Source organism: Octopus sinensis, linkage group LG4 (genome assembly GCF_006345805.1).
Source record: "Octopus sinensis linkage group LG4, ASM634580v1, whole genome shotgun sequence".
NCBI lineage: Eukaryota > Metazoa > Mollusca > Cephalopoda > Octopoda > Octopodidae > Octopus > Octopus sinensis.
In genome coordinates this window covers 164,052,357-164,067,356 of record NC_043000.1, presented here as the reverse complement: position 1 = coordinate 164,067,356, position 15,000 = coordinate 164,052,357, and the positions used below count along the sequence as shown (strand labels likewise).

Genomic DNA, 15,000 nt, shown 5'->3' with positions numbered 1-15,000 from the left:
AGCACTTGATCCACTGCAGCAGCTTTCCAGTGACACCAATATTGGACAGCTTTCTCAGAAGGATCTTATGATCAACCCTGTCAAAGGCCTTGCTGAAATCAAGGTAGATGACATCAGTGTTGGAACCTTCTCCCAAGGCTCTCAAAATGTCATCAAAATGATGCAGTAGCTGCGTCAGGCAATCTCTCCCATTACGGAATCCATGCTGGTTGGGGTTCAGCATATTATGACTCTCAAGGAAGTGAGTCATACGCGATCTCAGCACCCTCTCAAATACCTTGATGATATGAGAGGTGAGTGATGTGTATATATGTATGTATATATATATGTGTGTATGTATGTATGTATATATATGTATATATGTATGTATGTATATGTATATATGCATGTATGTATATATATATGTATATATATGTATATATATGTATGTATATATATATATATATATATATATATTATACATACACACGTCCAGACCCCGCATACGCACTTATACTCTCTCATACACACACACACACACTTATACATACTAATACGTACTAATACATACTAATACATTCTAATACATACACGAACCCCATACATGCGCACGTCCAGACCAATCCTACGCACTAATACTCTCTCATACACACACACACACACACACACACCCTTATACATACTAATACATACACCAACCCTATACATACACACATCCAGACCCCTCCTACGCACTATTAGCTGGTCCCTCAACCCTATTATCAACCCTATTATCTCCCCTTATTTCGCTCTCGCGTCTCATGTTTGATCTTTGACCTCTGGCCGAAATCAGATCGCCATGTTGATTCGTTAGCTACTGCACGCATTTTTTTTCTCTCCTTCTTTCTGTGTTTTTTTTCTCTCTGTGTATCTTTCTGTTGAAGAGCGTAGGCTCGAAACGTTAAAGACTTGTTTTATTTATATTTCCTGAGCGCCATACTAATACAATTGTTCGTTTGTTTTCCACCTGCCTTCGTCTTTTGTTTATTTTCATAAAGCTTCCCGTTATATATATATATATATTATATATATATATATATATATATATATATATATATATATATATATATATATATATATGTATATATATAAAGGAAAATAAGACAAGTTAGAAAATGCGAAAATAATTTTATCTGGAAATACATTTTAGTACCAGTTTCCGTCTTTTAGGCTTTTCAACTAAGAGTAAAACAAAAAAACAATTAGATTGGAGAAAAAGAAGTGAAAAAAGAAGGAGAAAGAGAAAAAGAGGAGGAAGAGAAGGAGAAGGAAAAGATGGAGGAGGAAGAGAAGTAGAAGTAGGGAAAGAAGTAGGAGGAGAAAGAAAAGAAAAAATACAAGAGTGCTGTGACACAGTAAATTGTTCGTAGAATCTTCTTTAATGGTCAAATGACCTAAGAGTGACCTGTTGTGGTCGTAGCAGTAGTGGTTATAATTGCTCTAAACTCTTGTAGTAGTTTCATTTGTGGTGGTGGCGGCATTCAAAATTGGTTTATATTTTGCGACAAAATATGCTTCTTTGCTAATGCGCTGATTATAGGTTGCATTATTCCTGAATTCATAGAGGGGTAAAACTCTAAAGTTGGGTTGTTCATTAGTGGCGCAAATAGCGATGTGCTCCTTTAATGCTATTTTTCTGTATTCTCTTATTTTAATCAGGGATCTATGTACCGTCATCCTCTGGCGTAAAATGTTTTTAGTTTGACCAATATATTGTTCTCGAGACTCTGAGCAAGTTAATACATATACTAGGTTTTCTTCTTCTCCTCTGTACCCAAGCTATTCCTTCAGATTTACTACTACCCACCTACTAGGCATTCACAAAAGAATAGAGAGAGACAGACTATCTGAAGATTATGGAAATATTTACCCATTTAAAGACTATGGAAATATCTACAAAACATTTCACTTAATGTTTTTCTTATTTTACTCTTAGTTGAAAAAGTCTAAAAGACGGAAATCGGTACTAAAATGTACTTCCTGATAAAATTATTTTAGCATTTTCTATCTTGTCTTATTTTCCTTATGCATATCAACTCTACCTTATACACACACACACACACACACACATGTAACTATGTGTATGTATTTATCTACCTACCTACCTACCTACCTACCTATGTATCTACGTACGTACGTACGTACCTACCAACCTACCTACCTACCAACCTACCTACCTACCTACCTACCTACATACTTACCTACCTACCTACGTACTTACGTACCTACCACCTACCAACCTACCTACCTACCTACCTACCTACCTACCTACCTACCTACCTACCTAGATACATACATACATACATGTATGCATACATACATAATACATGCATACATATATACATTCATTCATTGTGTTGCAGAACATATTTAGGCAGATTTATCAAGTGAGAGTAACCTGGCTATGTCTAACCGGCCCATAGGAACTTACGTTATTTCAAACTCTTATGACGTCATGGGTCTTTTTTTATGTATGAACATGATTCCAATATACACTATGGCTACTCGAAACAGCTGATAAGACTATTACATAACTCCTTTGGTGACTTTCTATTTTTTTGTCTGTGCTCTGTATTTTGTATTCTATGTAAATGAATGCTTTAAGTCGACTTGTATTTATCTACCTGTCCACTTATATATAAATCTGAGTTTATCATTTCTTTTTGCAGCTCAAACAGTCCGACTTGGTCCAAAAGTCGCAAAAGTTTTGCATTCTGACCTGGCAGCCACAAATGGTATTGTTCACATCATTGACCAAGTTCTCTTTTTAAACGAAGATCTGTGGACTGGAAACGCTGCTCAGCCTCGACTTTCTCTTGTCTTAATGATCAGTTCACTCATCTTATTGTTGTGCACGCACACGTGACCATAATTTTATTAAAAGGAAGATACGGATATATAATCAGATTGTTTTTACATTGAAAATGTGAATGCAAATTTCATAAATGAAATACTCTGTGTGTGTGTGTGTGTGTGTACCTCTACCTGGATGCTCGCATTCGCATATTCTCTGTTTACTGTTCATTGTTTGAATCTTTAGGACTAAAACTTTGTTTCTGATTGCATCCTGGTACTGGATTTTCTCAGATACACAAATACTGACTTTAACTTTTAAAATATTTTAAAAGTGTTTCAAATTAGATGATATTTTTTCGAAAGCAGAATTGTCGTTAGAGCAGCTTTAAGCCAAAGTACTGGATATATTATCATTACAAAGTGGAAAAATTTGTCAAAAACATATTTTTAAAATATTTCACTGTATCTGAGGGACTGATGCAGGATTTAGATTTGAAACAGAAGCTTCATGTGTGCAGTTGAAAATATTCTGATTGAATTGGGAAATCAATGGAATGAAGAAAATATTCGATAGAGAAAAAGGGAGTAATTGATGAAGGAAAGAAAGATTTGATGGAAGGAAATATTTGGTAAGAGATGAAAGGATTGGATGAGTAAAAGTGAAATTTAATAAAAGAAGAATGCAATAAATGAGTGAAAGAAAATCTGGATGAAAGGTGAAAAATTAACTGAAGAAGGAGAGATTAAAGAAACGAAAGAAAAATCTAAGGAAAGAAGAAGAAAGCAAATAAAATGTTGAGAAACAAAGGAAAAAAAATATGAAAGAAATGGATGAAAGGAAAAACGAATAAAATAAAGTTTGAACGAGTAAACGATTTTAGTAAATCACAGAAATATTCTTTTGTTAAGAAAACAAACAAAAAATCATTCTGCAAAAAAAATAAAAAAATCTATAAAAAAAAACAGCCATCTGCAATACTTCATTTTCTTTTCGCCCTTTTCAAGCCTAGCCAGGCTCATGGACCCGGTTTCCCGGTTTCTGTGGAGCGTGTGTTCCCCTCCAGCGTTACTCAAGAAACAGGAAGAAAAAGTTGTGGTTGCCACCACCCCTTGCCGGAACCTCGTGGTGCTTTTAAACGCATACAACACCCAGTCTGGGAATCGAAACCGCGATCCTCCGACCGCGAGTCCGCTGCGCTAACCACTGGGCCATTACGCCTCCACATCTGTAATATTGCTGAAATTTTTATATAACAGCATTGTGTGTGTCTTACTTAATGTGGATACGCCGTGGAAAGCCACAAAACAGTATATCCATGTTAAGATATACAGATTGCTATTTTGAGTTCATACATCCATTGCTAATGAATTTTTGCCCACCCTGTCAGCTATTTGTGACAGAAGGGATTTGTTAATCATTCTGGACGCTTTTTGTCTGCTACTTGGACATCTGTTCTTTTTAGTTCTGTACGTCTATACAAGAAATTTTCTAAAGAGGAAAGCCACAATTTTGTGACTTTCTGACTGTAAATGTATGCTATACACAGAATACTACTTTGAACAAACACTGCCTCCTTTGTCAATATTGAACTTGTAAATAATGAAAATACAACGGAACTCCAGACTTCTAGTTTCTGATTTAGGAACCTCGATACAGTCATTCAAAGTAAGCAAATATCTTTAAGTTCACATCGTACACAAAGGAAATGTAATTTATGTAATTAAACTGGATAACGTAATCCTAGGTATATGAAAAGATAGGATGATCATGGCTTAAAGGCTTCTGATAATCTGTCTAATATATATCTGTATGTCTAAACAACAACAACCACTAATGATTTAGACTAATTGAAAGTTTTGAGTTCAAATGCCGCACCTTTTCGGAGTTGATAAATCAAGTACCAGTTGCACATAGGGCTCGATGTAATCGATTACTCCCCTCCCCTGAATGTTCAGGCCTTGTGCCTATACTAGAAAGGATTATTATTATTATTATTATTATTATTGAGTGAGAGAGCAATGCATGCCATCAAAGTGACACTGGGGTAAAATATACGAAGCCCAGTATACCCATCATAACTACCCGTCTGAAAAGGGTACTCTAGGCACATGCATCACAACCATGTGTGCGCGACATGGTGATCTAATATCAAGATAAACAGCACATGACCTTGCAGGTGGGGCCCCAGTTAGAATTGTCTTCTGGTCGAGTAGCCCATCCCGCTCAAAAGGTCCCTGAATAAGGATTGTTTAAGGATGTTGAACGAACCACCCATGTTTCCAAAGGGGAATTATCCAAACCTCTAAGAATTCCTTTCAACACATGGCTATGGTGCTCCTCCACTACTTCTGCTTGTGATCAGAGATGCACATATCGTCAGTCACTAAGGGACATGCTCAACTGGTTAGGGTCAAACAGCTGACAAGCAAATCTGTGGTATTGAGCAGAATATTTGCTGTAGCCCATCTTTTATACCAAGACAAAACAATGTACATGATAACACTTGCAATCAGTTAAGATCAGAAGCCATGAGAGCCATTGCCTGGTACTGCATCAGGGCATTTACTGATAATATTATTATTATTATATTATTATTATTATTAATGTGATGGGCTGACAAAATTGTTAGAGCACCTGACAAAATGCTAAGCAGTGTTTGTTTCGTCTCTTTACATTTTGAGTTCCAATTATGCCGAACGATTTTCTTTACATATTTTCAGGGTCGATAAAACAAAGTACCAGTCCTGTACTGGGGGTGATATAATCGACTAAACCATTCCCCCTAAAATTTCTACCGGGTTGTTTTCTATACTGTTTTGGGGTTGACTAGAACCACAAGGGACTGATGAACCGTTTTTGTTATTTGCCCAAGTGGGTAAATTTTTAACAGAAAGAACTTTTTTTGAAGCATAGTAAAATTTTTCATCATGGGTTTGTCTTCACTGGACGGCCAGCAAAAAAAGTTAGAAGAGATTGTGCAGATAAAGCTGTGGTTCGCAGTCAACTCCCACCACGCAATACTACAGATGTACTGTAATTAAGAAAAAGTAGTAGCAGTAACAAGAATAAGAACCACAACAAAAATAATAATAGTTGTAGCAAGATCAATGTTCGATAAAGGAGCTTGCAGAAATACCTGATGGAGAGAAGAGTCCATTGCAACCGTGGCCACCACTAAAGCAGCAGAAATAAAAAAAGACACCACCACCGCCAGCCTGATGAGCAATTACGTCGGCAACGACAACGAATAATGTGGAGGCGCAATGGCAGCGGACTCGCGGTCTTAAGAGCGCGGTTTCGATTCCCAGACCGGGCATTGTGAGTGTTTATTGAGCAAAAACACCTAAGCTCCACGAGGCTCCGGCGGGAGGTGGGTTGTGAGCCCCCGCTGTACTCTTTCACAACAACTTTCACTCTTTCTTCCTACTTCTGCCACAAAGCAGAGGAACCATGGTGTAACCCACTACGGTGTGGTAAACTTTCAGACCCTAGTCTAGATTGCGAATCCTCTGTACCCTAGGATGGTTCAGCTCTCCACCCGTTAAAAGCCACCATTTATGGAATGAGAATAACAACGTAGCTTTCGCGCCCGTGCAGCCGCCATTCTATCGCGTGTGGTGGGAAAATATTCAAGTTGCCGCACGCATTCTTAGTAGCTTAGAGTAGGCTCGAATTAGAGATTATTCTTTGTGGCTAATGGCGTGAGTCCTGATTGGAAGAAGAAGAAGAAGAAGAAGAAGAGAAGAAGAAGAAGAAGAAGAAGAAGAAGAAGAGAAAGAAGACAGCAACAAATACTACGACAGCAGTGACTCGAGTAATAATAGCAACAGAATGTAAAACACTAACACTACCAGCACAAACAACAATAGCAAGGCTTCATTCACTGGAGAAGGAAGAAAATATTTATGTATGAATGTATAAAATAAGAAACAATCCCGGAAATATGAAAATCTAGTTCATTGTCAAGCGAGCAAAATTTCATTGTTAGATGGAAATATCTTTAATTTTTACCCCTAAAAAAAACTGAAAAGAAAAGTTTAGTCAAGCGGAAGGAACTGTGGTCATGATTTTCAAATTCCCCCCTAGACTGATAAGATCGTTATGATTGACTTCAAAGTCAATAACAGCAGGTAAAAATAATACATGCGTGGATAGTAAATTCCAGTTGCATGACATTCCAGGAAGCGGGGATTTGATGTAGGAGTTAGTGCGCTGCCTATGTAGGGTAACACAATATGTATGGGTGATGAAAAGAAGAGAACTGGATGGAGGTGGCATGGAATTGGCTAATTTTGGGAAGTAGCGGTCCTTGCGGAAACAGCAGAAACAGTAGAGAGAGAAGACAGTGTGTTTGCTGGCCAAAGGTATTCACATGAATACAGCAGACAAAATTCCAGTGTTATGAAGAAATATAGCTTTTATTGTCATTTGAACAAATTTGTGTTTTTGATAAAAGAAATTCATTAACGGAAAAAAAGGCAAATTTTTGAAATGGTAAAAGAAAAAACGTAGATAATAAACGCAAAAAATAAAAAACGAGATTTTTTCATGTATAATAACGTTTATTTAAAGAATTTTGTATTGTAAAAAAAAAACAAAAAACAAAAAAAAAACGAAAACAAACCCAAACAAAAACAACTTAATTCCAAATCTCATGTGGCACTGCTTTCTGAAAAATCCGATGCGCAATTAAAAGACAAGAATGCTTTTAATGTCCGTAGCCACCGTGCCCATAGCCGCCATAGCCACCGTGCCCATAGCCACCATGTCCAACACCACCATAGCCTCCATGTCCAACACCACCATAGCCTCCATGTCCATAACCACCGTAGCCTCCATATCCGCCGTGTCCAAAACCGCCATTTCCACCGCCATATCCACCGCCATATCCGCCGCCATGTCCATAACCGCCATAACCGACGCTTCGGCGTTCACGAACCAGCGATTCGGCAGCCATTGCCACAGCAATCACAGCAAAGAGGAAAACGGCGAGTTTCATCATGTTGACTTGTTGGAGAGTCTGCAAGAGAAGAGAGAAAAAAAGAAATGAAACAAAAAGATGGAAGTAAGAGAGAGAGAGAGAGAGAGAGAGAGAGAGAATTAATATAATCCTTTCTACTATTGGCACAAGGCCTGAAAGTTTGTGGGTCGTGGGGCTAATCGATTATATCAACCCCAGTGCCCAACTGGTACTTAATTTATCGATTTCGAAAGGATGAAAGGCTAAGTCGACCTCGGTGGCATTTAAACTTAAAACACGAAGACGAACGAAATGCTGCTCAGCATTTTGTCCGGCATACTAACGATTCTGTCAGAGAACGTTAATTTGATTCAAGAGGACATAATTGAGATTCTTTGACGCAACTCGGCTGCGTCAAAGAATCTCAGCATTACGAAGAGAAATGCGGATCCTTTGTTGTGTTCTGCCACGAGGCACAGGAGTGGCTGAGTGGTATGAGTGGCTGAGTGGTATGAGTGGTATGAAGCTTGCTTCCCAACCACATGGTTCCGGGTTGTGAGGGGATCTGGTAGACGGATACTGAAAGAAGCCCGTCGTATGTATATATATATATTATATATATATATATATATGTGTGTGTGTGTGTGTGTGTGTGTGTGTGTGTGTGTGTGTGTGTGTGTGCTTGTCACACCCCAATCATCGCTTGACAACCGATGTTGGTATGTTTACGTCTCCGTAACTTACGGTTCGGCAAAAGAGACCGATAGAGTAAGTACTAGGCTTACAAAGAATAAGTCCTGGGGTCGATTTGTTCGACTAAAGGCGCTGCTCCAGCATGACCGCAGTTAAATGACTGAAACAGCTAAAAGAATGGTATGATGTATTAAATAGAGAAAATGCTAAAAAGAAAGCGCCAGACAGATTTTCTAAATAAAAGAAACTGCAGAAAAAAGAAAAAGTACTTATATTATTTCCTAAATAAACTAGTAAAGAAGTTAAGTTTTAATAATGTAATTGTGGTTTATTTCTTTGAAAGAAAACAGCAAAGAAGACAGACAAAACCAAGCAAAACTCTCTGACGTTAGTTGTTGATCTTGGTCGAGCAGACTCATGATCAAAAACAATCTGGTCACGAACACCCCGTCTTTAAATTTAGATATAGTGAATCTAGGACAATATTATTCAATGTGTCCTTCTTTTTCAGGCGATTGGGTGTGATCTTGATGCGTTTCCTAGCAAGTCAGGCGATTACTTTGGAATATATGACACCTGCGATGCTAGTGTGTGTAATTAGTGAAACAGAATCTGCAAGCACACTTCATGTTTTGTTTGTGAAATAGTTTTCTTTTTCAAGTATATTGTACAATTTGTTATTTTAAATTTACGAAACAAATCATGTCTCTTTTCTGTAGCTGGAGAACAATACGTCTTTTTCGGACGAGCCACAGGCTGCTTAACACTAAAATTGATGATGAATATTTTCAAAAACACGATGTTGAATCTTGACTGGAAATATCTTATATCCTGTTTTTGCTCTTCTTCTATTCATACTACATTCCCACTTTCTGTCAGATTTCGTTCATAGGAATGCTTCCTGTATCCTTCCTAGGCCACCGTGAATTTGCAAGTGGATATCATCCAACTACAAAGTAAGCTTTGAATGCAGCGATATAATCTGGTTGAACAAACCAATAACACTTTATATTCATCTTCGCTGATAAGAAATAATCTGCCTGAAGTATCCCGATGTGTAACTCTACACAGCACTGGACAGGACTCCCAAGACTCTGTTATGATATAATGGCTGAGGATCTAGCTATCTTTTCAGAAAATACCGAGTATTTCTTTTCCCTCTCTCTTAATATGGGGATTTCGTAGATTTGAAGTGATTAACGGAAGGTGATAGAAGATTGTATTGCAAACACTAAACCTTTGACACAATAAACGAACGCTTAGAATGTTTTAGGTTACAGGCCTGATTGATCAGGTCTGGCTCAGGACTAAACTTGAACTGTGATAGGTAAGCCAACGAGGAAGCCTCTAGGCAGTAATCGACTTGCTAGAAGTTACAGCCAAATTTGCTTCAAATAACACTTAGCTACCTTTAAAAAAGTAAAGACATTGGCTAATACTTTCTAGATATACTGCATGAAAGAAAGACTGAATGATGGTCGCTGGAACAGCTTTGATCATAAGTTTGTTGAATCATGGCCGACTTAGGACTAAACATCGCCACCACCAACTTGCTGCCAGTTTACCTTCTTACATAACGTTGTTATCCCCATTTAAGATCTTTTCACTTTGCACTGCACGAAACAACATGAAAGCCACTATGTAGATGCTTGATGTGTTAGAAATAGTGGCCAAAATCTCCCCCCAGTCACAACATGCCATTTTGGAAAATAAAGACATATTGTACGAAAGGAAAACAATGGAATGCTCACGGTTGGAAAACCTTTGGAAATTAACTCTGCTTGTAACAATGATGTCTGTGAGTAAACAATAATATGCAACCGATCGTTATGTCGACTTCTTTTCGATATCATGAAACCCAACTGGACTTGCTAATTAAACGCGTAAAGCTTCGCTTTTAACCTCACAGACACAGTCATGTCAAGCTGGTTATATACCTCCGAGGGATTCATGCAAGAAATCTAATGCTCATTACATAAACTGGTATAGGAATTTCGGTGGGACGCTATGCCGACAAGTTTCTGGAAGACGGCTCTGATCTTTTGTTTCAATATCCTTCAGAAGAACGCCTCCACTTAACATACATCTCTTCCCCACTCTAGCTGATAGATAGATATATATATATGATATGAAACATCTCATTGCTGTTGGAAAGAAAGACGATGTAGAATGATAAATTAGACGACAATATTGAGTTTACAACTTCCGATGAGTTTGTAGAAAGCATTAGGTAACCATGGTAACCATTTCAATGGGTTCATTATGATATGAATGTCATCTATTCTCTATTTTAAAAGAAAATGATCGTTTCTATTAGTGGATCCATTCCTTCACAGAAATTAATTATTGAATTTTGCTGATACCTTCACAATATATATTTAAAAACAATTATAGATGACTATAGAAACTTAGAGAATCTCATTTTCACTATGACGAAGTAAAAGAAAGTTGCAACCGCCTTGCATTTACCGCAAACCATTGAGAAAACAAGTGAATACTTGTCTCTCCCTAAACACGAATTTCAGAAAATAAATATCAAATAAGAAAAGAAGAGAGGTGAAGAAGGATACAGTAGAAAATTTACCTGTAATAAACAGAAACTAAAATCTGGGAGAGTTCTCTGTGTTGGTGTCTTGAGGACAGATGTGATGGTTGGACTGCAAAGCTTCTGACTTATATACAGGAGAAATTGTTGAGTCAGCGCATTGTGACACCCTTCAACCTTCCCCTCCCTCACTCCCGTCTCCTTCTTCTATTTCTCTCTATTTCTCTGTTACATCTCACTCTCATAGTCTCCATCTTTCTTTCTCTTCTGTCATTAAGAAACAACGTTGATTAAGAATGTTTAATTTAAAACCACTTATGTCCTCCTTCGCCACCGAACAAAAGAAAAAAAAATCATCCACTTATACACGCGCACGCGCATGTATTTGTGTGTGTGTGTGTGTGTGTGTGCGCGCGAGTCTGTGTTTTTTGTCCTTGTGTATGTACGTACGTATGTATGTATGTATATATATATATATATGTGTGTGTGTGTGTGTGTATATATATATGTATGTATATATTATATGTACAAGCACACCTGGTTCTCCGTCGATTTTACGGCTAGAGTTCCACTTGATTCAGTTAACTGAAATTACTGTTCATGAAATTAACGTGTAAGTGGCTGAGTACTCCACAGACACATGTGTACCCTTAACATAGTTCTTAGAGAGATTCAGCGTGACACTGAATGCTACCAAGCTGGCCCTTTGAGTTAGAGGTACGACTTATTTTTTTCCCAGTGGAGAAGACTGGAGCAACGTGAAATAAGGGGCCTCGCTCAGCGACACAATGCGCCGCATGTTTGTGCTTGTTCCACCACCGCCACCGCCGCCGCTTCACAATCGACGTTTGCTTACATCGCTGTTTTCTAACGGTTCGGTAAAAGAGAACGCTATCTACTATTTCTTATCTTCTACTGGTTTCAGCCCAGGGCTGAGGTCATACTGATGCACCACCTGTAGTTATTCGCTGTTGTTTCCGGTATTGTTTTTGGTGAAGTTTTGGACGGAGCTGCCATTCTTTGCGTCTCCTGCCGCCATGTGGGTTCATCTGACATCTCAGACGGAAGCCTGTCCACACGCAGAATAAGTATCTAACTTAATGAGACAAAAATAAGGACTTGGGCCAATTTGTTCGATTAAATTCTTTAAAGGGTTGCCCCGACATAGGATTGCCCCGACATAGGGTTGCCCCGACATAGGGTTGCCCCGACATAGGGTTGCCCCGAATAGGGTTGCCCCGACATAGGGTTGCCCCGTAATAGGGTTGCCCCGAAATAGGGTTGCCCCGAAATAGGGTTGCCCCGACATAGGGTTGCCCCGACATAGGATTGCCCCGAAATAGGGTTGCCCCGACATAGGGTTGCCCCGACATAGGATTGCCCCGACATAGGGTTGCCCCGACATAGGGTTGCCCCGACATAGGGTTGCCCCGTAATAGGGTTGCCCCGAAATAGGGTTGCCCCGAAATAGGGTTGCCCCCCCATAGGATTGCCCCGAAATAGGGTGCCCCGACATAGGGTTAGAATAGGTTGCCCCGACATAGGGTTGCCCCGAATAGGGTTGCCCCGAATAGGGTTGCCCCGAAATAGGGTTGCCCCGAATAGGGTTCCCCGACATAGGAGCCCCGAAATAGGGTTGCCCCGTAATAGGGTGCCCGACATAGGGTTGCCCCGAATAGGGGCCCCGTAATAGGGTTCCCCGAAATAGGGTTGCCCCGAAATAGGGTTGCCCCGACATATGCCCCGACATAGCAGCAGTCCAATACTGAATAGAAAGAAAATCATTTAGTATGGGACTATTTATATCTCCATATATATATATATATATATATATATATATATATATATATATATATATATATATATATATATATATATATATATATATATATATGTATATATATATATATATTTATGTATGTATATATGTATGTATGTGTGTATACATGCATACACGCGCACAATATTGCATATATATATGCATGTGTGTGTGTATATAATGTATATATATATATATATATATATATATATATATATATACATACATACATATATACATACATACATATATACATAAAAAGGAGCACTCCGTCGGTTACTACGACGAGGGTCCCAGTTGATCGGATCAACGGAACAGCTTGCTCGTGGAATTAACGTGCAAGTGGCTGAGTATTCCACAGACATGTGTTCCCTTAACGTAGCTCTCAGGGAGATTCAGCATAACACAGAGTGTGACAAGGCTGGCCCTTTGAAATACAGGTACAACTCATTTTTTGCCAGCTGAGTGGACTGGGGCAACGTGAAATAAAGTGTCTTGCTCAAGGACACAACGCGTAGCCGGGAATTGAACTCACGACCTTACGATCGTGAACCACATGCCTTAACCCTTAGGCAAGTGTCTTCTCCTATAGCTTCGGGTCGACCAAATCCTTGTGGGTAGATTTGGTCGATGGAAACTGAAAGAAGTCCGTCGTGTATATCTTTATATATATAAAACCGAGAATGTCTGTCTGTCTGTCTGTGTGTTTCCCTAAAACTTGAGAACTACACAACCAATTTCATTCAAGTTTTACACATGCCTTACTTAGGGTCCATGTAGTTTCATGGGCAAAAAAATGTTCAACTTCTTGCCTAGAGCGAGCCCATAGCAATATCATATCTTCTCCACTATTTCAGTATTACGTGTTAAAAGTGAAACAAAAACATTTCTCTATTTTATGTCAGATACTTTCACTTTAACAATAAAAATAATAATAACAATTGAATTATATGTAGTAAGTAGTAATTAAAATAAAACTAAAGTATAATATAATCGTAACATAAAAAAAAGTAAAAATAGCAATTGGTATAAAATTGCATCAATGACTTGAACTTGAATAAGTGGTTTCACATGAATGGGAATAAATTAAACATAAAATTAGCGTGCAGAAATGGAATAGTCCAGATGGATAATAAAAAATTAAATTAAAGAAAATACTATTGTCTATAAAGTATACAATGTAGAGAAAAAAGATTTGAACACATGGAAGAAAGCACCTTCGAAAAGTGTCTTGGTGCGACTATGAAAGATATCTAATCAGAGGCGGTAAATTCGCCACAATAGAAGCAAGGTTCGAGTCAACGGAGCGTGCAAGGGAGTACTCGACTCGAACTTGCAAAGTGGAAATATTTTATTTTTACCTTTATATCTGGGACGTAGGACGTCCCGGAAAAAAATTTTAAATGCCCCCCCCCCCTCAGTAGTAGAGGTAGGCTGGATTGTAGCCACACTTCTATACAAGAGGGAGGACAAGATACAATTGATCGAAATTGCAAGAGACGGGCTAACAATTCCAGTCTGTTATATATTTTGAGTATCGTTATCACTAATGTTCGTCCTTCGGGTTCGAAGATGACCATTGACATCATTTGGTGGAATTGCTGCTATGAGACTAGTGATATCAAGATATAACTTTGTATTTTGTATTTTATGTGTAGATGTGTATATATATATATATAGATGTACATGTAATATGTACACATATATATACACATATATACATGCACTAGCACTATGACCCGGCAACGACGGGTCTTTAATGCTAGTATATATATATATATATATATATATGTATATATGTTTATGTCTGTGTTTTTGTGTCTGTATTTGTCCCCCAACCATCGCTTGACAACCGATGTTGGTGTGTTTATGTCCCTGAAACTTAGCGGTTCGGAAAAGAGACCGATAGAATAAGTACAAGGCTTACAAAGAATAAGTCCTGGGGTCGATTTGTTCAACTAAAGGCGCTGCTCCAGCATGGCCGCAGTCAAATGACTGTAAAAGAGTATATACATGATGGATTCTCTCGTCGTGAACGACGAACAAGGGTTCAGTAAAATAAAGCGGTAGTCATCTTCCATGGACATGAATGTGACTCTTGAGGCTTGCTGGTGCCTTGCAGACCTTTCGGCAAAAGGAACAAGTTGAGGATTCAGATTGCTCAAGTG

At 38.4% G+C, this 15,000-nt stretch overlaps 2 protein-coding genes across 2 annotated transcripts in view; one reads left to right on the top strand and one right to left on the bottom strand.

The window, feature by feature from the left end:
* Nucleotides 1-3,582, top strand: part of LOC115211120 (transforming growth factor-beta-induced protein ig-h3) — a 79,317-nt gene extending 75,735 nt beyond the window's left edge. Inside the window, exon 13 of the mRNA XM_029780055.2 lies at nt 2,688-3,582. Coding sequence (XP_029635915.1) covers nt 2,688-2,884 — 197 coding nt within the window. The 3' untranslated portion in view covers nt 2,885-3,582. The remainder of the gene's footprint in view (nt 1-2,687) is intronic.
* A 3,823-nt stretch (nt 3,583-7,405) lies between these two features.
* LOC118763172 (glycine-rich cell wall structural protein-like) lies at nt 7,406-11,138 on the bottom strand. The gene is made up of 2 exons (XM_036502613.1): nt 11,053-11,138; nt 7,406-7,835 (listed from the first exon to the last, which is right to left on the bottom strand). The coding sequence occupies exon 2, from the start codon at nt 7,815-7,817 to the stop codon at nt 7,524-7,526; it is 294 nt and encodes a 97-aa protein (XP_036358506.1). The 5' UTR covers nt 7,818-7,835; nt 11,053-11,138; the 3' UTR covers nt 7,406-7,523.
* Between the last annotated feature and the right edge of the window lie 3,862 nt (nt 11,139-15,000).